At 44.9% G+C, this 23,231-nt stretch overlaps 1 protein-coding gene across 4 annotated transcripts in view; it reads right to left on the bottom strand.

Annotated features, from left to right (window-relative positions):
• Window positions 1-23,231, bottom strand: part of SH3RF2 (SH3 domain containing ring finger 2) — a 146,759-nt gene that overhangs the window by 51,111 nt on the left and 72,417 nt on the right. For all 4 annotated transcript variants that reach the window (XM_036845498.1, XM_036845500.1, XM_036845499.1 and 1 more), the window contains one exon: window positions 16,811-17,131. In XM_036845498.1, coding sequence (XP_036701393.1) covers window positions 16,811-17,131 — 321 coding nt within the window. The remainder of the gene's footprint in view (window positions 1-16,810; window positions 17,132-23,231) is intronic.

The raw sequence follows: 23,231 nt of genomic DNA, 5'->3' as shown, positions 1-23,231 counted from the left end.
TGTCCACTACTGTCCCAAATTAGATTTAAATAGTTTTGGTTGCCTGCCCAGAGGGCTCAGTCTGTGGTGCCTGACAGTTTGACTGCCCTTGAAGCAAGCCCTCTACTGTTTTCTCCTGTCACTGAGCAAACCACACCAGCTTGGAGCTCCCAGGCCTTTTGCACAATTGGTGCATCGCACCCTTCAGGGCACTGCATCGGATAGGAAATAAAGGGAGGGCACAACATTTCAGACAAATTCGTTTCCAGGTGTCATGATATTTTCATCTCATTGTGCTCAGAAGGAATGAAACCATGGACTTGCATTAAGAAGGAGGGCCAGCCTTAGAACAACCGTAAACTTATTATTGGTTTTCCCAGCCTGTAGAACAGTAGCTCAGCACTCAGTAAATGTCTTTTGAGTCTGCTTCCAGGAAGGTCAGTGTCTGAACCATCTGGGACAGATGTGAAGAGACTATCCTCCCAGTTCTCTCTTCTGTTGGCATTAAGAAGTTAACACCAAACAAAGTATATATATATATATTTTTTGGGGGGGTGGACAGTTTTACTTTTTGTTCTTTACCTTCTCTCGATGTTGCTTAGCTCAGCCTCTTCTCACAACCTGTGTCATTTTTCTCAAAAGAAGGCTAGGTGCCAGTGCCCATGGATTTTGACTAGCAGACCTCCTATAACATTTGAGAATGAATGTCTGATGCCTGTTGATTGAAAAGCGTTCTGAGTGTTCCCAGCCTTGGATGAGGCAATGTGAGGATGGGGTTGAGAGGAAGGTGTGGTCCCTGCCCTTAAGGAGTGTATAATCTCACTGAGATGAGATGGGGAACACCATCCACAGATTTTGCAAATCACAACCACCACAAGGGCTAATATTTGAATGCTTCCTAGGGATCATCCATTCCTAAGCACCCTATTAGCTCATGTCATCGTCCCAACACACCAAAGGGCTAAATACTATTATTATCATCACCATTCCCATTTTACAGATGAGAAAGTCAAGGCAAAACTCATGAAAGTAATTTGCCCAAGGCCATAGAGCCAGCCAGTAAGCAGAGCTGGGGTTCAAACCTAAACATCCTGACTTGAGAGCCAACCCTCTCATAACTCCCTACAGTATGCAAAGCAGTGTGTGCAGTTTGGAGCTTGGATCAAGAGGCTGTCAGGGCTGGAGAGTTCTCAGAGCGCAGGAGTCTGTGAGGGTTGGAGCCCTCAGACGAGTCCTCTCCCAATGTTTGTAACTTATTTGCTGGTCTGAGCCAGGGCGAGTATGCCTGGTTTCTGGGAATCCTGCAAGGATGGCTGAGAAGAGATTTCCCTGTCCTTTCTCTCCCTGGGGTTTCATGGTGCACTTTTATGGCTTTCATTAGGCACCGGCAGTGGGATGTCAGGCCAGACTTTGGCTCTGTGCAGAGGCTCAGCAAAGCCTAAGGGAGAGGAATGGCTGCATTTGGATAGTCACACTTGATGCTCAGATGTCCGCTGGCCAAAACAGAGATGTTACCACACCCAGTGTCACTTTGTCTCCATCATGAGCCAGATGGAATGGCTGTCCCTTATGCAATAGTCAAAGTTTTTTTTTAGAGTTGTGGTCAGGGAACTGAGATTCTTCTTAACTAACTATATATGAACCTTGAAAAATCTGAAGCCCACTCCCCTTGGCTTTAGAACTGTAGTATATGAGAGCTGCAAGGGACCTTAAAGATAGTCTAATTTAATCTCCTGAGCCTCCGAGAGGGGAAATGGCATGTTGAAGGTCACACGTGGGATTTGGTGGCAGAGTCAGGTCAGGTCCCCATTGGGAGAAGGGATCCTGTCTTGGTAGCTGGTTCAAGCGGTTGGTTTACATGATTTGTTTTCCAGACTATGTTTCACTGATTTTCACCAAGTATTTACTGAGACTTCCATGTGCCTGGCTCTGTCCTCAGGGAGCTTATATTCTAGTGAGGGAACAGGCAAAACAATAAACGTACACAAAACAAAAGACAAGGAAAGAGACTAAAAAAGATGTGCTAGGAAGGAAACAGAATACCGGGAGGGGCTGGCTTTGGAGAGGGTGTTTTTGATTCCACGTCTTCCCACCTGGTTAGGATGACCGTGGCCATGAATGTCATCCAAATCAACATGTTGCCCATCCCTTGCACTGGGAAAGCGTGCCTCTGTGGGGACCTCAGCTTTTGGGGTAGGTCCTATTCCCGTGCGGTGCACAGAAGGGATGGGGCTGAGGACACATCAGCTGAAGGCGTATCTTTTCCATATATGGGAGGCCACAGTAAGGGAGGCACAGCCATCCGGCCTCACGCCCAGGGGCGCAGGTGTTTTTGTCCTCTGACAGAAGCCCTAGACGCTAAAGCACTAAAGCATGGGCACACCCTCAGCAAGGGAGGGTGTTGATTAAGCACAAAATCCCCACGGCTGGCAGGGCATGAGCAAGCAAGGCAAAATGAGGGGATCAGCAGAGCTTGGCGGTGACACCCTTCATCTCCTTTACGCGGCACTTGTAGAGAGCCCATCTCCCGCTTTCACTTGTATACTTATTTCTTTCTTCAGTTCCTCACTCTTACAAGCATTCCCTCACTCGTCCATGTCTCCTTTCATCCAACCCCTAGATCACTTGATCATTCCTTAATTCAGCCATTTCTTCAGTCTCTTGTTTACGTTTATTGACTCAGACACATTGGTACACTCACTGGGTTTCACTCACTTCCTCACTCAGACATCTACTAACATTTACTAAATATTTCCCCGTGCCAGGCTCAACTAGGATTAACCCTGGAGAGGGTCAGGAGGCACCAGTTACCTTGCTGTTATGGAGTTTAGGGTAAGAAGGCAGCAGTAAGGTAAATGCCAAAACAAGGTGTAAAGTGACAGCTGTGTACCCAGAGGCAGATGTGAATGGCTATGGGGGCTCAGCTGGTGCCTCCCAGGCATCTGCTGCTACCTCTTCCCTGCAGGGCTGCAAGTGACCAGGTACACGCATTCTCACCAAGGCATTAGGGACCTCAATGTCGCTAGACCAGCAAGTATTTGCATTTTAAAGTAAGAGAGAGAGAGAGAGAGAGAGAGAAAGCAAGGTTTCACCTAGGGGTTGGCAAACTTTTCCTGTAAAGGATCAGACAGTAAATATTTTAGGCTTTGTGGGACATACAGTCTTTTTGAAAGTCCCCAGCTCTGCTGTGTGGTGTGAAAACGGCCGTGGACAATACGGAAAGAATGAGTGTGGCCGTGTACCAGCAAGACTTTATTTTTGGATGCTGAAAATGGAATTTTTACATGTCATGGAGTATTCTTCTTTTGATTCCCCCCTACCCTCCAACCAATTAGACCTGTAAAAACCTTCTTAGCTTTGTGCCATACAAAACGAGGCTGAGGGCCACATCTGGCCGGTGGGCTGTAGTTTGCCATTCCTATTGTAGCACCTCCCCGGCAAATAAATGAATAGTGGATAATTTCCAGGTGCCAATAGCAGAAATAGTTTGCAGTGCCTAGTCCTTCCCCTGGTGACTGCTTTCTCTGTTTGCATAAAGAGGTGAGGACCCAGCAAGGGCCTAATCCCAGGCATAGGGAATATGACTTTGAACATCAAGGGTAGACATTCTCCAATCTCATTCATGTCCTACCCACTTGAAATGGATGCAAGAGAATGAGTAAAACCGTGAATGCTCTCTATGACCTGGTACATGCTGCTTCAAATATATTTAGGGTTGGTCTCCCCAGTGCTTGCCCAGAACTTGGCACATGACATGGAATCAGTAAATCTTTATTGAATGAATGGTTGGCTGGCACGTGGTGGGCACGCTGTGTTTGTGAACAGGACTGTGAAGGCAAGGAGCCTTCCCTAATCAGTGCCAGCTCAGATCAAGGTCAAGGCCAAGGCAGCAGGTGGAGCACAAGAGCTCAGTTAGGCAGCTTGAACTAAGCCCAGCAGGAGGGAAGGATCTGTTCCCATTTCTGACTCTACCCTCTCTGTCCTCAGGGTTGCCCTAGACTCAGCCATGAGAAAGCAAGTTTCCCTAGCTGAAGTGTCTGGAAACAAACTGGTGTTTGCAATGTTCTTTGCACATGTAAGCAGGTTTTATTATGCATCTAGTTGTGCAATTTTCCACCAGGGCTGGATTGTTTTGGAGTGGGAAGAGAGGGAGAAGGATGGATATTGCATCTGCCAAAGCTTGTGCTTTGAAAATACAACAAACATTTTTTTTCTATGGAAAAAAAATGGCCCATTTCCTCAGAAGTTTCTCTTTCCTTTTCTTTTTTGAAAACATTATTAATCATCAAAAACAAAATTCCTCAAGCATTAACAAAGGGTTGTGATAGGGGCTTTTACCTTGTTTTTCCATGAGAACAATGTGTTAAGAACAGCCTCCTTGTGCCCTCTGTAGAAACCCTCACCTATGGAGAAGACTTGATTTTCAGCTATGCCCCGAGAAAGCATGAAAGCAGCTAATTTGCTGAACAAACCGAGATGTACCCCTAGTCCACTGTAGACCCCAGAAAACGCCAGCTAGGTTGATACAGAATCACTGAATCTTGGATTATGGGTCTGTACAAGGATGGCAAACACCTGGCACACCTGCCTCCTTTTCCTACTCCTGGGCCCATGACAGACATTGCTAATCAATCCCATCATTTCTTCCCACTAAGCCTGGTTACTGCCCTCGAATTGCTCTTAAACTCTCACTGTGAATGATCAAGTCAGCATATGAGAAGCCCTACTCCTGCCACCTGGGTGGGGAAAGAGCATGGGCTTGGAAGAGAGTCAGACCTGGGTTCTGACCCAAATCCTGAAATGTACTTGCTGAGTAACACTGAGCTAGTTACTTAGCCTCTCTGGGTCACAGTTCCTCCATCTAACATGGAAACAATATATCTATTCACAGTATTCACAGAGGCTGGTCTGTATGTAAGACCCTGGCACTGGGCCTGGCACCTGCTATCCACGCCACAAAATTAGCTCCTTTCCCAGTGGACCTGTTCCAACAATCCAGTGAATATATAGGTCCCTTCAGCCTCTCCAACCCTGTGCACATGAGTCTGTTTGCACATTTCCAGTGATGGCACTGGCAAGTCTACCCGTCCCACCTACGGAAAGTTCCAGTTTTTCTCCAAAGCCCTTATATTCTTGGCATGTGTTTGGGAAGAAGGGTCTGATATTCAGAAAGGGCATTTGCCTTGCACAGACCTTATGTCAGCTGCCGTTTATTCTACATGTATTGTACACCAGGCCCTGTGCTATCTCCCGCACATAGGTGGTCCCCAGTTGGGGCTAATTTTGACCCTGGGGGACATTTGACAAGGTCTGAAGATATTTTTTGTTGCCACAGCCAGGTGGTGGGTGCTCCTGGCATCTAGTAGGTAGAGGCCAGGGATGCTGCCAAACACCCTACCGTGCACAGGACAGTGTCCACAACAAAGAGTCACATGTCCCCAAATGTCAGCAGTGCTGAGGCTGACAAATCCTTCTCTATGTGAATATCTCATTCACTTTCCTAACAGGTCTGTGTGAAAGGTGCTATTACTGAGTCCTTGAAAATTTGAGCCACATGGACAAGGTCCCTGTGCCATTAAGGAATGTCCATGTCTCCTGTACCACCCTTCTCTATACTACCTTCCTTGTCCCTGACTGTTGCCCTGTACACCTCTTTTCTCTTTTCTCTTGCCCTTCTATTTTATTTTTCCTCTCCTATTTTTCCTTCATGCTGAATTCTGTGAGTGAGTGTGTGTGTGTGTGTGTGTGTGTGTGTGTGTTAAGGGCCCCAGTGGCCTTGGGTATCAGTTACCCTTGCTCCTGGCTCCCAGGGCTAAAGAGTCTGTGTTAAAATGTCTGCGGTCAGGCCAGGCCGCTCCCTTTTTCAACCCTGGCAGGGCTGGGGCTCCTGAGTGGCTCACCTGCCAGGATTAATTGGGCAGAATGATGATGTAAAGTTTAACTTCTTGTTGAAGAAATGCTGAATCAAAGAAGCAAGCCGGGTTAATTACCGAACTTGCTTTGGTCACCAGAAACAAGAATGGTTTTTCCCCAGAGGACCTCAGGGAGCTTGGGCAGGGCGGGGATCTGTGCACTGCAGGCCTCATGGTGCTCCAGGAGCACTGCCGTTTTCTGGCGTAACTTCAGTATAAAGTGAACTGGGCTGCTGGGGCTGAGGAGAGGGTCTCGCTTCACCTCCTTCTTTCCCCAGGCTGACTTCCTTTATCCTTCAGGTCTCTCTCTACCTGAAGGTCACTTCTTGCAGGTAGGCTTCCCTGACCACCCTCAGACTCTCTTCATTCCCCTTCCTTCAACCTCACAGAACTTTGCACACTTACAATCTTGTATCAGGTATTTATAATACTTTGTTTAGTATTTGTCTTTCCTGCTAGTCTGGAGATTCCACAAGCTTAGGGACCATGTCTGCCTGGTCCACTGTACTGCCTGTGCCTGGAGCACTGGGGACATCCGACAACTCTTTGTTGGCTGCTTCACTGGTGGGCTGTGAGGGGCTTGGGCAACTAGACCAGATGAGGATGTGGCTTACAGAAAAAGCTGAAAGGTGCCAAAAAAAGATGGTGGAAACACGACCCTGCCTCAGTCTCCACCCTGGTCTCCTCCTTTGCCCAAAGTCTTTTTTCGTGGCTTCCCTCCTGCAGGTTCCCCTTGGGATTACAGCTGAGGTTCTGAGCTGAGCAAATACAGTTGCCCCAAGGGGCCACAAGATACAAGCCCAAAGCCATACTCCTTCCCTACTTCCAGAATTGCCACTGCTTATCAAGGAAGCACGGGGACTTTTGGAAGCCTCTGCACCCCAGGCAGGCTCTGATGGAGCATCCTTCTGAAGCAGGCTGCTGGTGGACGGCATTCTTAGCAAGGCCTGTTTGCACAGGCCAGCCCTGGGGCATGGGCATGGGGGCAGGTCATAGCTTCCTGAGCTGACCCAACATTAATCATACAGTGAACATTTACTGGGCCATTTACCACTGCCAAACCCTGGCCATTATCTCATATACATGCATCACCTCATTTTATCCTCACAGCGACCTTAAGAGGTTTAAAAAAAAAAAAAATCACCACATCACTTCCATTTTACAGATGGAAGAACAGAGGTCCAGAGAGATTAAGTAACTTGCCCAATGTTATATTGCTCAGTAAGAGGCAGGATGAGAGCTGGCTGACCGCAAAGCCCTTATTTTTAAAGAGAACTCTTGTGTGAAAGAGTGCTTGAGAAAAGACCAGAGGAATCACAACCATGACCATCATTAACTAAATAATAGGAGCTGTTCTTCCCGGTGTCATTTACCTTCAGAGTGTGCTATTCGCTAACTGAGCAGCATAATACTCTGCCGGGTCTGTTTTATTACTCCACCTAGAAAAACGAGAAAGCTGGGACCTAGATAGGCAAAATGCCTCCCCCCGTCACGCTGCTGATGGCAGGGAGCGCTCGGATCAGATTCTTAGGCCTCACTGGTGACATCATGGCACATTAGGTAGTGATGGCACCTGTCTTGTACTAAAGATCACTCTTGCAGCCTGGGACCACGTGGCTCACGGATGAGGCTTTAAATGATGCAGTAAAAGGACTCTTAGTTTGGTCTTAAACCACAGTTAGTTTATTTGATTTTGGAGGAAGACGTGGACTCTGTTATGGAATTACCTTTTCCTGCCGATTTTCTCACATATAAAATGAGACAAGATCACCCCCATGTTGGCCAGGAGTTGTGAAAAATATACCTTAGGGAATTCAGGTTGGAAGGGTCACCTAGATCTTGGAAGTTGTCTGGCTCGATGCCCGGTTTAAGCCAGGGGCTCTCCTCAATCACACCAACGATGATATATTCTAAACACTCTGCTTGGAGGCAAGCAGGTAAGAGCAATGGCAGCAGCTTACCGAGTTATGGCTAATCCCTGAAAAGACCTCGCAGGGAAGGACCTACCCATTTTGCAGATGAGGATGCTGAGGCTCGATGGGGTAAGGTACTTAGTTCACTGTCACTTAGTTATTAGGTAGCAAAGCCATGGCATGAAGCTTAGCCTGACTCAGAGCCCTTCTGTTTATATTAAGCTGCCTTCCTCTACAGGGGAAAATAAAAACCACCCCAAAATCCAACAGCAGCACCCATAGGCTCCTTCAGCATTTTCCGTAATTAGTTTCTAACAGTCTATGTGATGGGAGAGATTTGTCCCTGTTCCTCATGAAATCCTTCATGTGCTGATTTATGTTCCTTTCCTCTTCCAGACACAGGAACACAAAACCAGTCTGTAAACCCACGTTTGGAAAAATAAAGTCAACTTCTATTCCCACAGCAACCCTGAAGCCCTTTCTTCTCCAGGTTAAAGAAACCTGGTCTTTTTCTCCTGGTCTTAGCCCAGCTGTGGGAACCAGTCCTCAGGAGGGGCAGGAGGGTGAACACACGGCTGATGGGGCCAGGATGAGGAGGCCGGCCTGAGGGCAGTGATAAGGCTGTAAACAAGGAGACTGGCACAGGCAGGCAGGGGAGATTAGCCCAGCTGGCAGCGACCAGTGGAAAAAGGAGTAGCAGTTCAGTGATGGCAAACACGCCAGGAGAGAAGGTGGTGAGAAATGAGTCCTGTCTTTGAACTAGGGAAACGCCCGGGAACAAACAAGGAAGAGAGAGAAAGAGAAACACGGGGCGGGTGGGGAGAGAATAAATATATAGTGGTTAAGACATGAACTTTGGATTCCCCAGTATATGCTGAGGGCCCATGATATGAAAGTTTGGAGATCATTGTGAAATAATTTAGTTAAAACTCACAGTATAGGATCTTACACATCATCAGCTCGTAGAAGGTAGTAGTCAATCTTATAGAAGCATTGCAGCTTAAAAAAATTCAGGAGGGGGGACTTCCCTGGTGGCCCAGTGGTTAAAACTCCACACTCCCAGTGCAGGGGGCCCGGGTTCGATCCCGGGCCAGGGAACTAGATCCCACATGCATGAAGCAACTAAGAGTTCGCATGCCACAACTAAGGAGCCTGCAAGCCGCAACTAAGACCTGACGCAACCAAATAAATAAATATTAAAAAAAAAAATTCAGGAGGGATGATAGATTTGGAATGTCACCATTTTGCAGCCCTGAATCAATGGTCATGAATGGGTCCTCATGAATGGTAGAGAGGATGTGTTAACATTGCATAGGCTCAACCCAGAATGTGCAGAATGTGGAAAATTCAACAGGAGAAATGACTTGGCTTTTTTTTTACATGTCCATGGCAAAGGACGAGAGAGAGAGACAGAGAGAGAGGGTCAGGGACAGAGAGAGAGAGACAGAGAGAGAAAGCAAAAGCAAGAGGACCTGTAGAATAAAAGAAATCTAATACACATATCAACCCAATGCAAGGTGTTTACCTCATTTAGATGCCATTTAAACAAAACATCTTGTAAAAAACTTATAAGGCAAATATGGACATTTGAACACTGAACATTTAATGTTTTTAAGAAATTATTTTCCATTTTCTAGTGTGTGATAATGGGATCACTCTTATGTTAAACTCTTGGAAGAAAATACTCCCTGAAATTTTTAAAGAGATACTGAGATGTGTATGGATGAAATGATATTATGTCTGAGCTTTGCTTTAAAGTAACTCAATTAGGAGCTGGTTCATGAGTGGGGTTATAACTGAAATAAGATTGGCCTGTGAGTGGATAATTGCTGAGACTGGGTGATACATACAGGAGGGTTCACTGTGTTCTTCTCTTAACTTTTATTTGTGTTTGAAATTTTCTGTTACAAAAAAGTTCAAAAAACCTGGAGGAGAGTGATTGAAGAGAAATCTAGCAACTGACTACTAAGAAATTTCGACTGCTAACATTTTTAATAATAACAAAAATAATAAAAATGGGAGCCAAGCACTTTACACCCACTTTACATCTTTGATATTCCCGACAGCCTTGTGAGGTAGGGGTTATTCCTGTTTTTTTGATGGAAACTGAAGCTTAGAGTGGCTACGGACTTGTCAGAAGTCTCACTGCTGGGACGGGGGAGAGGTGTCTGGGTCTAAGGCTGGAGTGGTTTCCCCTGTACGTAACACCGCTTCTCTAGGTGGCTCCTGAGAGTTCTTTACCCAGGGGATCTGGCAGGGCAGCAGAAGCCCTCTGGCTCTACCCTGTGTCTTTTTTTTTTTTTTTTTTTTGCTTTCAGATGTCTGCCAGGGAACTCCTGCTAAGGCATTAACTGATAATGTATGAGAACAGTCTAAGGGGCTGTCTCCACCCAAGGAGTACGTTCTTGAAAATTTAATAAACATATTTCAAGCACCTGTTAGGCCCCATAGAAGGTACTTTGGGGCAGATAGTGATGACATGGAACAGAACAGTTTGAGGGGACAGGTGTTGATTTAGTGGCGCCTCCCCACTTTTCACTCACGACTCTTTGGGGCCAATCCGGCCAGTTCAAGAGAGCTCTGACAGCCTCACTTGTGAGCAGGGGTTTGTTGTGTGAAAATTGTAAAGATAAAAATTTATATTGGAAGATAATCAAAATAAGAATATAAGCATAGGGGAAGTTTATTTCTGTAAATTACCTTAGAAGGAGGATTAGCTAAGAATCTTAAACATACATTAGCACTGACACTGTGTCCAAAGGAAAAAAAAATTATCTTACTACTCAGTAAAAACCATCTCTCATGGCCGTCCTGAGTACCGTAAAGTTGGGTTGGGAGATTTCTACGAAAGATGGAGACAAAGGGACACAGGAGATCTGGACTTATAGTTGAAGCTCCAAGAAATTACTTTCTTCAGAATATTTTGAATATTGGATCGAAAGGAGAGACAGCTTTACAGATCTCAGGATTCCCTAAGGCACATGACAGCTTATCTTCCCAGGAGCCCAGGAAAGATGCTTGGACTTGTCATATCATCATCCTGGGATGGGATGGAGGAGGCCTGGGGGAGGGAATCACATCATGAGGAATGATTTCAGTGACCTGTCTTTCCCCTCTCTATCTTGCCTCTTTTATTTTCTGGGTAATCAGAAGAGGGGAAAGGGATTGGTAGTTATTTAAGTAAATCAGAGAACTCTGTCTTTGTTTTTGATTCTTGAGGCAAAATATGTTATTAGAAAACTTGATTGGGGCTTTGGAAAGTCAACAGCAACATAAATGAATAAAACACCACCCCTGCCCCTAACAAGTTTTCAATCTAGTAAGCCTGGTGATAAGATACATATGGGGTGCTTATAGTACAAAGAACACAAGTGTAAACAATGTGATGTGAACACAGGGGAAAGATATTAATTCTGCAGAAGAGGGGTGGCAGAAGTTTCCTTGAAGAAATGGTATGCATACAGGGTTTGGGGTATGGATGTGACTGTGACAGGCAAATGAACCAAAAATAAATTCCAGGAGGAACAGCATTTATTTATTCCACAAACATTTGTTCATTGCCCAGAGTAATGCAGGCACTATGCTGGGTACAAGCACAAAAAGCCAAGAGGTGGCCTAGTATACACTATGCTTACAGATGTTGAGTAGGTCACTGCAACTTGTGTGTGTGCATGTGTGTGGGGGACATGGGGGGAGGCTGGAAGGCTACCGTCAGATCAGGGAGGGTTTAGAATGCCTTCACTCATTTAGGAGAGAGGGCACAGGTCTGCCCTCAAATCCTGGGTCTGTTTCTAGCTTTCAGACTTTGGGCAAGTTATCTAATTTTTCTGTCCCAAACCTTTTCTGTTTGGTAAAATGGGCACATGAATACCTACTCTGAACAGTTGTGAGAATAGTCATAATGTCTGTAAATCATCTCATATTGATAGTTTCTGACTTCTGGTGGGCACTTAGTTAATGGCAGGTATTGCCGCTTCTGAAGACTGTAGGGAACCATTGGTGGTCTGGGGAGGAGAAGCAGCCAAACAGATTTGGGTTTTCAAGAGTATGGAGGCTATGATTGGGAGAATGGGTAGGGGTGAGGGGGTCGGCAGGGTGAGGGGTTGAGATTGAGCAAGGTTCTGGGAGACCAGGAAGAGGCTGAAGCAGTGATGGGGACCAAAACTAAGGCAGTGGGATGGAATGAATAGAAACAATTGCAATTTAGGTGGCAAACTGAGCTTGCTGACGAACTGGATGTAGAAGGTGAAGGAAAGAGAGAACTCTGGAATGACGACAGGCTTTCTATATAGCTGCACTGCAGTTGCACTCACCTGGGCCCGTGATACAGGAGAAGGGGTGGGCTGAAGGAGGGGGCTGGAGGAATTGGCAGTGGCGGGAGGGGGAAGGGAGGAAGAGGCTGAGTTCACTGGGCAGGGAGGGTGCGTAGACTGGGGGAGCAGAATGTCTTAGGAAGGCTAGAGTTACAGAAAACAAGAGCACCTCATGGTGCTGCGAGTGGGGAGATGGGACAAACCAACTCCACATCCTGAACAAGTCAGTTTTGGTATCTCCAGGGTGGGCCTGGCACGGTGGCTTCCTTTAAGAGGCATTACTGACGGACTTCTTTCTAACTCGTGTCCCATGCAGTTGACTTTCCTTCTCCTTCTAAGGCATCGCCGTCCTCAGTGCAGACCTAGAGATAATCTCCAGGACTCCCCCAAAGGCCAGTGGCATTGGTTCCAATTCTCCTTCTTAACCTCCTGCAGTGCAGTTTCCCACGGAACCTACTCAGAGTCTTCAGGTCTAATCCTGAATTATTTTCAAGCACAATTGTTTTTAGTCCAAAGTTCACCTTTAAGGTCACTTCCTGATGTTCCAGCCAGATGTGTCAGGTGGTTTCCCAAGGGTGGGAGGACACAATGACAACAGGAAAACAGAATTCCTTGCTTCAGCTTCTCTCTGTGAGAAGATAGGAACTGCTACCCTTTGGCGTTTAAGAGGTGAAGGATAATCCACCTCTTCATTGTTTCTTTAGAGGTGTTTTCAGGAAACCTACTCCTTGCTCCTCCAAGCCCCCTCCGTTTAGTTGGTGGGGACTGAACATTCTTTAAAGAGGCTTTTCCCTAAAAAATTTCCCTGGACTTTTTACACGTCAGTCACAGAAGGACCAATGTTCAAATGTTCAAATATCCCTCTCTCAGGGAACATGACTGAAGCTGACAAATGCCCTCTTCTCTCCTTCTGCAACACTTCCTACATGTTCTAATTATGTTTGTATTTACTCTGGATTGGTGCTTTCTAAACTGCATTGCATCCCATCTTCATGGTTTTTGCCATATCCACATATCACTTGTACCTTTATTAACTCACTGTTCTTTTAAAAAAAAAGCTTTAACATTTTAATAAAGTATTAAAGATTTTTCATAGACTTCTGTGAACAAGAACTGGTATCACTTGTAAGATATGGAGGATAACATCTGACAACATGATAAAAAACATACAGTGTGGGGCTTCCCTGGTGGCGCAGTGGTTGAGAATCTGCCTGCCAATGCAGGGGACACGGGTTCGTGCCCCGGTCTGGGAAGATCCCATATGCTGCGGAGCAGCCAGGCCCGTGCGCTACAATTGCTGAGCCTGCGCGTCTGGAGCCTGTGCTCCGCAACAGGAGAGGCCGCGATGGTGAGAGGCCCGCGCACCGCGATGAAGAGTGGCCCCCGCTTGCCGCAACTAGAGAAAGCCCTCGCACAGAAACGAAGACCCAACACAGCCATAAATAAATAAATAAATAAATAAATTAAAAAAACAAACAAACATACAGTGTTATGAAATTCAGAGATGGGCAATTGCTTGCCCAAAGCTCTGAGCCTGATGCCTTGTTCTCTCTTCCTGACAGAGGGAGATTAGCAAAACCTGATAGAGGATGTTAAAGACAGACTAGCACCAAACTAAGACTTTCTGATATCACCAAGAGGCTTGGGGAAAGTTGGAAAGGAAGTAACTTTCTCTGTCGACAGTTCTGTGTTGTAAAATTCCAAGTATCTTCACCACCTAAGTCAGTGTGGGTGCCATCAGGGTGCTCATCTCATTTTAGGAAGCCCTAACTCCACTATAGTCAGTCATTTATTTTCTGTATCCCTGCTGGACTGTGAGTTCCTTGGGGGCAAAAGCTTACTCCTGGTGCCTTCAGTACCGTGCACAATGCTTGGACACAGTTGGTAGTTCATAAAGGAACAAAGTGATAGTAAATGAAAACCTTCTTGAGGTGCAGAAGACTTAGGGCAAATTCTTTACTGAGGGGTGCGCAGAGAAGAGAATGCTGGAAGGCCTTGGAGTCAAGTGAAGACGTGCAAGAAAAGGGAGGCTACAGACATTCAAGATAAACTACATTGATGTAACGGTGTTGCCTGATGACGTCTCTTTTAATGGCGAAGCATAGTGACAAGAGCTTATGGGCCAGAATCACACAATTCTACGGTCAAAACAGACTCTCACTGTTCACTAATTATAGGAACTTTGGCCAAACCATTTTTCTTGGGGGCCTGAATTACGTCGCTGTAAAGTGAGAGTACCTCACCTACAAAGGCTCTTACCATATTTTAGGATGGAGCGCAGGACTCAGGACACTGGCAACAAAGAAAGAATTCCTTCCTCCCTCCCTTCCTCCCTCCTTTCCTTCCTTCCTCCCTTCCTTCCTTTTCTACCTATCAATTCTTTTACTTTCAATAAATGTTTGAGGTTATTATTGCTGTTCTTGATGCTTTGGTAGTAGAATCCCCAGGACTCAATCTGGTAATTAGTACATTGTAAGCACTCAACAGATGTCTACTGGTTGAAAGAATTACACTTACCTGTGATCTTTCTATAGGAAACAATTCCTCCTCCAGTCTTCCCTGTCTATGTATACGCCACCACCATCTGCCTAGATGTTTAAGCCAAATGTCTTGATTCATTGATTTATTGAGCACCTACTAGGGACTGTGTACTATGAAAGGTGCTGGGATGGGGAAGGAGGGGGGGTTTGATAAGCTAGACCCAACCATAGCTCTCAAGGATGTTAGAGAAAAAGGAAGCAGGAGATCTTGTCGTTTGCTCAACTTTCCACTCATCTTTAGATGTAGCTCATAAGTGGGGCATTTTAAGAGTGTGTTTTTGACAACATCTGGGCAAACATGTAGAAATACTTATAATCCACCACCATGTGAATTGAGAAAAGGCTATCAGTGCTGTGCAGTGGTTCCCTGGGGATAGGATATGCCAATGCCACACTTTGGAATTCTCACGATTTGTGAATGTTAGGAAGGATTACTACTTGTTTTGAATCCTACTAGGATTCTCTGCTTCGGTCCAGCCTCTCTGTTCATGAGGTAAATGACCAGGAAGAAGAATGAAAAAGGCACAGGGAAAGTGACTCTTGGTTAAATCCTTTGGGAAGCCAACTTATAGCTGAGTGAGCTAGCCTAGATCTACTGAGTGTGGGCTGTACTTCGTATACCTATGTCTATATATTTAGAAAGAATGGTTTCAGAAAAATTCTGCTAGTCTTTCACTTAACTGTGAGTCACTAGGCTCCCATGTTGGAGCATGTATGTGTGTGTATGTGTGTGTACGGGGTGTAGAACTTGGGGCACAAAGTGTGTATGTACTTGTAAAAAAGTGTATGGAGTGTGTTTCACAGTTTTTTAATGCAAGGAGAGTGTATAGGGAAGGGAAGGGAATTTCACAGTTTTTGAATGCAAGGAGAGTGTATAGGGAGGGGAGAGTGTAATTGTGTGTGAGTGTGTATGCAGTGCAAGTGGCGGGCAGAATGACATCAACAGCCAGCCTCCTAGAGATGCAGACAGTGGTATAAGGTCTGAAGTGCTGTAGCAGGTGATTGTTTTCCTTTTAGACCAGCACACAGGTCTTTGAGGAACCCTTGACTTTCTCCTCCTCCTTGTCTTGTTAAAAAGGGATTAAAGTCCAATTAAGTCATTTAATCCCAAGGTAGAGATTCATGTTTAAAAACAAGGTTTACAGCTTAATAAAAATTACATCAGTGCAAGTTGAGGTTTGTCTTTTCAAGTTGTCATCTGCCTGGCTCCAGAGAGTGTTTATAGCAGAATACCTGACATGCAATTCTTAATCACTTTGCCTTGTACCTCTGGTCCTTCATCTTTTAAAGCATCCTTCAACCTAAATAGCCTCATGCTGTTAGAAGTAGTTCTGCTTCTGGATTGCCAGGACTGCCCCTTGGCTTATCTCCCTTCAGTTGGCAACTCAGTGGCCAGGCTTAATAATAATAATAGTTGTATTAATAACAATAGTATTAAGAGCTAATGCTTATTGGGTACTCAGTATGTGCCAGGCATTGTGCTAAGCACTTTACATGCATTATCTTATTAAATGCTCCATATGAAAACCACCAGGGCTGGCTTCAAGGGTGTGTGACATGTGTAGTCACACAGGGCTCTGTGCTCAGAAGGGCCCATCACTTGGTCTGATGCTCTGCTGTTGCCATCTTGAAATTCTTAATCATTTTTGACCTGCATTTTCATTTTTCACTGGGCCTTGGAAAGTATATAGCTAGTCCTGAAAACACCCAATAACCCATAGTTTCTTTTTCTTTCTTTTTCTTCCCTTCCACGTGATGCCTGATACATTACTGGAGGATGGAACAGTGAATGTTAAACTGTGATCCCAGAAGACAGATGTCATTATCTCCTTGGAGGGAAGTTCTCTAAGGGACAGGAACCATGCCATGGCTCTTAGCAAGGGAAAGCAAACCCCCCTCCTCTAAACCTCAGTTTTCTCATCTGTAAAATGGGGGTAACAACAACAACAACAATAATAATAATACCTAGCTCACAGGCTGTTTCAAGGATGAAATGAGATCATGTATAGACATCTCTGACACATGATGACATTAGTTGTTATTAATGCATTATGGGGGCTTAGCAGGTACTAAACATCCAATATTGCTTGTGACACGGTGTGGGTCACTTGCCCATCTCCAAGGTACCCTTATCCCAGGGGTTTGTTCCCTACCTGCCCCACGGAGCTGGGAGGAGCATCCACTTTCTCCATGTGCTGGGTAATCACAGAGGGGTTGCTGGAGCTGATGAGCACTGGGGTGCTGATCTCCACCATATGGCGCCCCGAGGGAGAGTGCACCATCCTGTTGAGGGTGTTCAAGGCTGTCATGATGGAGAACTGCCCGGGCCCCTTCCTCCTGGACCCCGGGCCCCTTCGGAGTGTGGGTGTGTTGGTCGCCTTGCCTCTGGAGGATGACACCAGGGACATGCCTTTTGTGCGGGATGACTGGCGGCCTTTGTTCTTCTCTAGGAGGTGTCTTGCGGTGAGGTTTGGCTGAAAAGACAAAAGGTCTGATGAGAATTTAGTCATCCTGATCTCGTGTGAGCAGCTGTGTCTTACCCAGACTAGTCTGAAGCAGGCTCAGATGCCACCGCCTCAGTTGTCATTCCTTGGTCAGCTTCCATCTGTTATCAATATATCCCAATTCCTTTACTATATCAATCAATTCTCACAACTCTCCTGCAACGTAGGTACAACTCTTATTGAAGTCTGAAGAATTTAAAACAAGCCATGATACTCTGCTCTGATTTTCCCGTCTCTCTCAGCATCATCCCAGCCTCCTTTACCTGGGGGACCCTTCCCTCTTCCTCTAGCCACCCCTGAATCCCCCCCTCCACCCTTGACTTGGCTGTTTGCCCTTCTCGGTGTTCCTGCAGCCCCCATGCTTTCCCACTCCACACCGTAATCATTTATCTTCCTTTCCTCTGCTGGACTGTTAGCTGCCTGAGGGCAGAGGCCTTATACGCGTGTTCTCTGCTGTATCCCAGAGTGGGTGCTCAGTGAGTGTTTGTGGAATAATGAGTGGACGAAATTGCTCAAGTTCATACGTTTGATAAGTGTTTAACCAGAATGTAAATCCATTCAGGACCCTGGATCACCTAAGGCTAAGACCACCTTTTATTACTTCCTTTAAATACTTTTACCTCATCACCATTCTCTCTTGTTCTATACCTCTTAGTCAGTGGTGTGCTGGTACATCAGAAAAACAAACAAAACAAACAAACAAATGACCCCCCTCACCCCGATCTGTACCAATCTCTGTGGTGTAAAAATCTACCAATGGTTTAACAACTGGCTAGCAAGATTCCTGAAAACCTAACACCCAGCCCTTGCCATCTAGCTCCAGCCAGCTCTAGCACCACCACTGACTGTATTGTATTTTGAGTACCCTTGCCACCAAGGGCCCCGTGAGTTCATGGCCTTCAGAAATCGGAAATATGCTGACAAAGGGGATTGTGTGAACAAACTTTCCAGGACACTTACTTAAATTTCCATCATGATGATTGTCACCAGTTGCCCTCTAAAAGCATGTGTCTCATTCTAATTTAGAGATTCACCTATAGAGGTAAAAAGGAGTTTGCTCCTTTAAGAACTTTTTCTTCCTTTAAGAACTTTTTAATAACAATGTGAGGATGATTAAGATGATTAATATAGTTGAGATAGAACATTTTATAAAAGATGCCACCAGAAGCTTGTAATATTGTGAAAAGAAACCATCAAGTAGGGGAAGGGGCATTCTTATGCCCACTTTAAAGACAAGAGAGCTGAAGGGGTGACATAAATGGCAGAGCCAGCATGTAAACAACCAAACAAGAAAAGACCAGGCGGTAATAAATGCTCTCATGTGTCAGAGAGTGACTGGGGGAGGCAGCTACTTTAGATTGGTGGGGGGCTGTCAAGGAAGACCTGCTGAGAAGGTGACATTCAAGCTGAGACACAGACGCCAAGAAGGAACGAACCATGTGAAGACAGGCATGAGAACATGCCAGGAGAGGGATCGCAAGCTAGTGGAAAGATCCCGAAGAGGGAGAAAGCTCAGCCTGTTTGAGAAAAAGATGTGAAAGAACCAGAAAGAAGGATGGACCAGAGTGAGTGAGGGGCAGGTGGTAAAGAGGAGACCATGGAGACAGGCAGGAGCTGGATCGCATAAGGCTGGGAGGCTCTGAGTTTATTGAGTGTAATAGGAAGCCTTTGGCAGGATTTAGGTGGAAGGGTGACATGATCTGATGTATGCTTTTATTTAGAAGCTCATGCTACAGTTTGGCCGCTTCCTACTTAGCATCTGACCCAGCAATCCCACTCCTAGGTAATTACCCAAGAGAAATGAAAACTCAGGCTCACTCAAAAATGGGTATGCTCATGTTGATAGCTGCTTTAGTGATAGTTACCAAACAATTGGAAACAATCACAATGTCTTTCAATCGGCGAATGGATGACAGACTCCGGCACATCCGCATCGTGGACCATGACTCAACCAAAAAAAGGCACGAGCTACCAATACACCCGACCACATGGCTGAACCTCAAAGGCATTATGCTAAGTGAAGGGAGCCAGACTCCAAAGGCTACATTCTATATGATTCCATTTCTGTGACATTCTGGAAAAGGAAAACTGCAGGAGCAGAAAACAGGTCAGTGGGTGCCAGGGGTTGCAGTCAGGGAAGGAGCGGACTTCCAAGAGGCAGCCTGCCCTCGTAGTTTTTGGCAGGTGTTGGAACTATTTTATATCTTGATGGTAGTGTGGTTATACTGTATGCATTTATCAGAATGCAGAGACACCAAAAAGAGCAAATTTTACTGTATGTATATAAAAATAAATACATAAAAAGCTCACTCTGGCTGCTATTCAGAAGTGCCAGACCGGAAGGAGGGAGATCAACTGGGAAATTACTGAAATTATTTAGGGCGCTTCTGATGGAAGCCTGGACCATGTCTCATGTTCCCCCAGAGCACCCATCCCGCCATTGTTCACCCAGTAAGACGATAATACACGCTGAGTTGAATGAGTAAAGTTCTTTCTGGTCATTCATAGCCACGATGAAATAAGTTAATTTTTTTCTGCCTTCACCTAATTGTTCTGCCCCCAGGTGAGCAATACCGTGAGTGTTTCCGTCAGCAACACAGACAAAGAGCCCCGTGTGACTCTAGGTCTTCCCTGTCCTCTGCCAGGGTGATTAATAGCTCAGTCGGGGAAGGACTGCAGAGCTCTTCAATTTGCACCCACTCATTTGAAACAATATCCTTGAGGTTCACTGGGCTGAGTGAGGTTCATATAACCCAGGCAGGCCCCGCTGGAGAAGTCCTGACAAGAACGGGCATAAGCTCCGCGTTTGTTTTACCACCTTTTACCCAGGTGCAATTCAATAAGTCAAATGATACATTAACAAGAAAAATCCTGTTTATGCCAAAAAAGCCCCACCTCACTCTCAGAAGAAAGCTCTCCTTCCTTCCAGTTGCTTTGCACGGCTCTGGTAGTTCAAAACTTATTTAAAGGGTTCTCAGCAAGTGCTGGTCTTAATGAAATGACTGGAGTCAAATTTTAAGTACTCCTTTAAAAAGCTCAATTTAGAGTTCAAGTAATTTTTGAAAACCAGGTTCCCAGATTAGAGCAACCACTTGATTATCTTTTCCCCTCCTAGCAATTAGGAGAACAAATGAAGTGATGGCTAGTTTGATGATGATTGTGAGGGTTCTTGTAATCACTAATTTTAAAGGTGGAGTAGTGGGGAGAGTATCCAAATGAATAATCATTAAATGTAGAACTTTTGGGAAAAAAGGATATCAGAAATGGGTAATGAAATCAGTGATGCCTTTTTTCCCCAGACCTATGAAGAAGCTTCTTGAAATAATACAGGGGACCATGCAAGCTCTAGTCTGCCAAAATTTAAGCACCTCCTATGTATCCAACTAGGATTAGTTGTAGCTCATCTCTGTCCTTGGAGACTTAACGGTTATCTCCCAAACATCGTAATCGTTCCTCTTCAGCATATGTTGCTTGATCCAGCAAATGGCTCTACCACTGACCTAGGCACACAAATCCGAAAGTGGGGCATGATCCTTGACCACTTCCTCGCCCCTATCCCCCGCTCCTGTGGATCTGCCTCCTAAAAGGTCCTGGAATCTGTCCAGTTGTTTCCAGTCTACTAGTCAAAGCTACAGTATTTTCTAACTGAGCCATGTAGTAGCCTCCTAATTGATCTTTCTGCTTTTTTAAATCCCTCCTCCTCAAATTCTTCTTCCCACTGCATCCCGAGCAATCTTTAAGAAACCCAAATCTGATGGAGTCACTGCCTTACTTTAAATTTTTCAGTGGTGTCTTCTGACCTCTGGGTCAAGTCCAAACTCCTTATGATACGGCAGAGGTCATGATGCTCAGCAAATATTCCAAGTAGTCCCCTACACTTCTCAGCTGATTTCAAGCCAGGTGGGACTAGGTGACTGGTGCAGGCCAATGGACTATGAGTGGGAGTGACAAATGTCACAGAGCTGAGGCCTTTGCTGATGCACAACTCACTCTTCTTTACTTCCTAGGCCATGAAACCTAGGAAGTCCATGTGTTCCACATGGCACGGCTACAAGATGGCCCAGCTTCATCAGTCTGGGCTCCTCAGTGACTGTGTGAGCACAGCCTCTCACCATTCTGTGCTGAATATGTAATATGGATTCGAAATAACTTTTTCTTTGTGAAGCCACTGAGATACGGGGGCTGTTTATTACCATAGCATAACCTAGCTCATCCTGACTAATGCAGGAAGGTTTACAAAGTCTCCTGTGGTCTGTGTCCCATTTGCTTCCCTGGCTTCATTTTTTTTTTTTGTCTCTCTCTTACTCTCTAAGCTCCAGCTCTAGTATTCTTTGGTCCTTTGGAGGCACCACACTTCCTCATCCTGCAGGACTTTTGCACATGTTACCTCCATTCCCTAAAACACTCTTCCCTCCATGCTTACTCCTCATCATTTGTCAGATCTTGGCTTACAAGGCATTTGCCAACACCCTACCCAGGTAAGTTGAACACCATACTCTCCTCTCCCCAATAGTTCCCTCTCCTTCACTCTTTGCATCATTCATCACACTTATAATTACTTATTCATGTCTGACCCTACAATCCTTGAAAGTAGGGACTCATATCTGTCTTGTGTCATTGGAACTTAGCACAGGACCTGACATGGCAGGCACTCAATGAAAAATAAGTTGAATTATTGAATATATATTTAGGACAGGGTCACGTTGAAAGGTTTGTTCTCTGAATTTTTTTCCTGGTCAGTCAGACCACCTCCCAAATATTTTTTTCATTCATTCACTTGTGAAGCTAATTTTTTTATGAAGTACCTGCTCTGTGTTGGGCTAGCCTGTGAAGTACAAGCCACACACCCACCAGGTGTTCTGAGAAGAAAGAGACAACTCAGTATTCAACTAGTTGCTGGAATTTTATGGAAAAAGAAGATTTCTAGCTGAGCCTCATAAAATGAGTGAAGTTGAACACGTAGAGAGAATTGGGTGGGTATACCTGGAAGGGGCTTCAACAAGAGAAAAAGCACGATCATTTAGTGGAGAGAGTAGGAAGACCAGCCTCTCTGGACCATTCCTCTTCCCCTCCCTTCCATCTTTCATTCCTTCCATACAGATTGAGATGAGAGGGTGAGGGAACTTTGACAGCTGGGCAGTGTTCTGGGCACACCATTCACTTCAGAACCCGCTTCGGCTCTTAAGAATGGTAGAACTGGTCCCTTCTTTCCAACTCTGCCTCTGTTCTGTTTCATCCCACCCTCCTAGAGGGCAGGGAGCATACCTTCTACTTCTTTTATAGCTCAGTACTGCTTGCTTTTAATGCTTTATGCCTGGTAAGCGCCCAATAAGTGCAGTTAAACAATGAAGCCTCTCTTTTAAATGTGTAATGACCTGCTTCAAGCTGGGGAGAGGGTGATGGCTAGAGAGGTTAGGGGCTATAGGTTATATTACTATACTGGAGAAATAGGTAGACAGCCTAGCATGTGTTCTTTCTTTTTTTTTCAAGGTAGATTTTAAAAAAACAATAGAAGTAATATGTGCTCATTTCTGAAGATTTACAAAACACAAGTCAGCAGAAGAACATGAAAATTATCTAGAATCTCACTATCTGGTGATCACCACTGTTAATACCTTGGTACCTATTCTTGTAGCCCTTTATCCATTTATATATACACATATGTATTTACAAAGCTAGTTTCAAGAAGTTAATTTTTTTTAAATTGTGGTAAAAAACACATAACCAAATTTACTATAACAACCATCTTTAAGTATACAGTTCAGTAGTGTTAATTTTATCCACATTGTAATAGAACTCCAGAACTTCATCTTCTAAATCTGAAACTTTATACATATTAAACTTTATTTTACTTAATAAATCACAAACATATTTCCATAATACCAGATACTCCATGATATTGAGTATTCTCCTTTAACATTATTTTTAATGGGTATATATTTTTCCATTACCATGATTTTAAAAAACTAAATCCTTATTGTTGAGTTTTAGATTATTTCTGGTTTTTCACCACTATGCACAATGCTACAATGAATATTTTTGCACATTCTGTACACATATCTTTGCATAC

This window comes from Balaenoptera musculus, chromosome 3 (genome assembly GCF_009873245.2).
Source record: "Balaenoptera musculus isolate JJ_BM4_2016_0621 chromosome 3, mBalMus1.pri.v3, whole genome shotgun sequence".
NCBI classification, from domain to species: domain Eukaryota; kingdom Metazoa; phylum Chordata; class Mammalia; order Artiodactyla; family Balaenopteridae; genus Balaenoptera; species Balaenoptera musculus.
The sequence above is the reverse complement of the archived record's forward strand: the minus strand, read 5'-3'. Positions and strand labels throughout refer to the sequence as shown.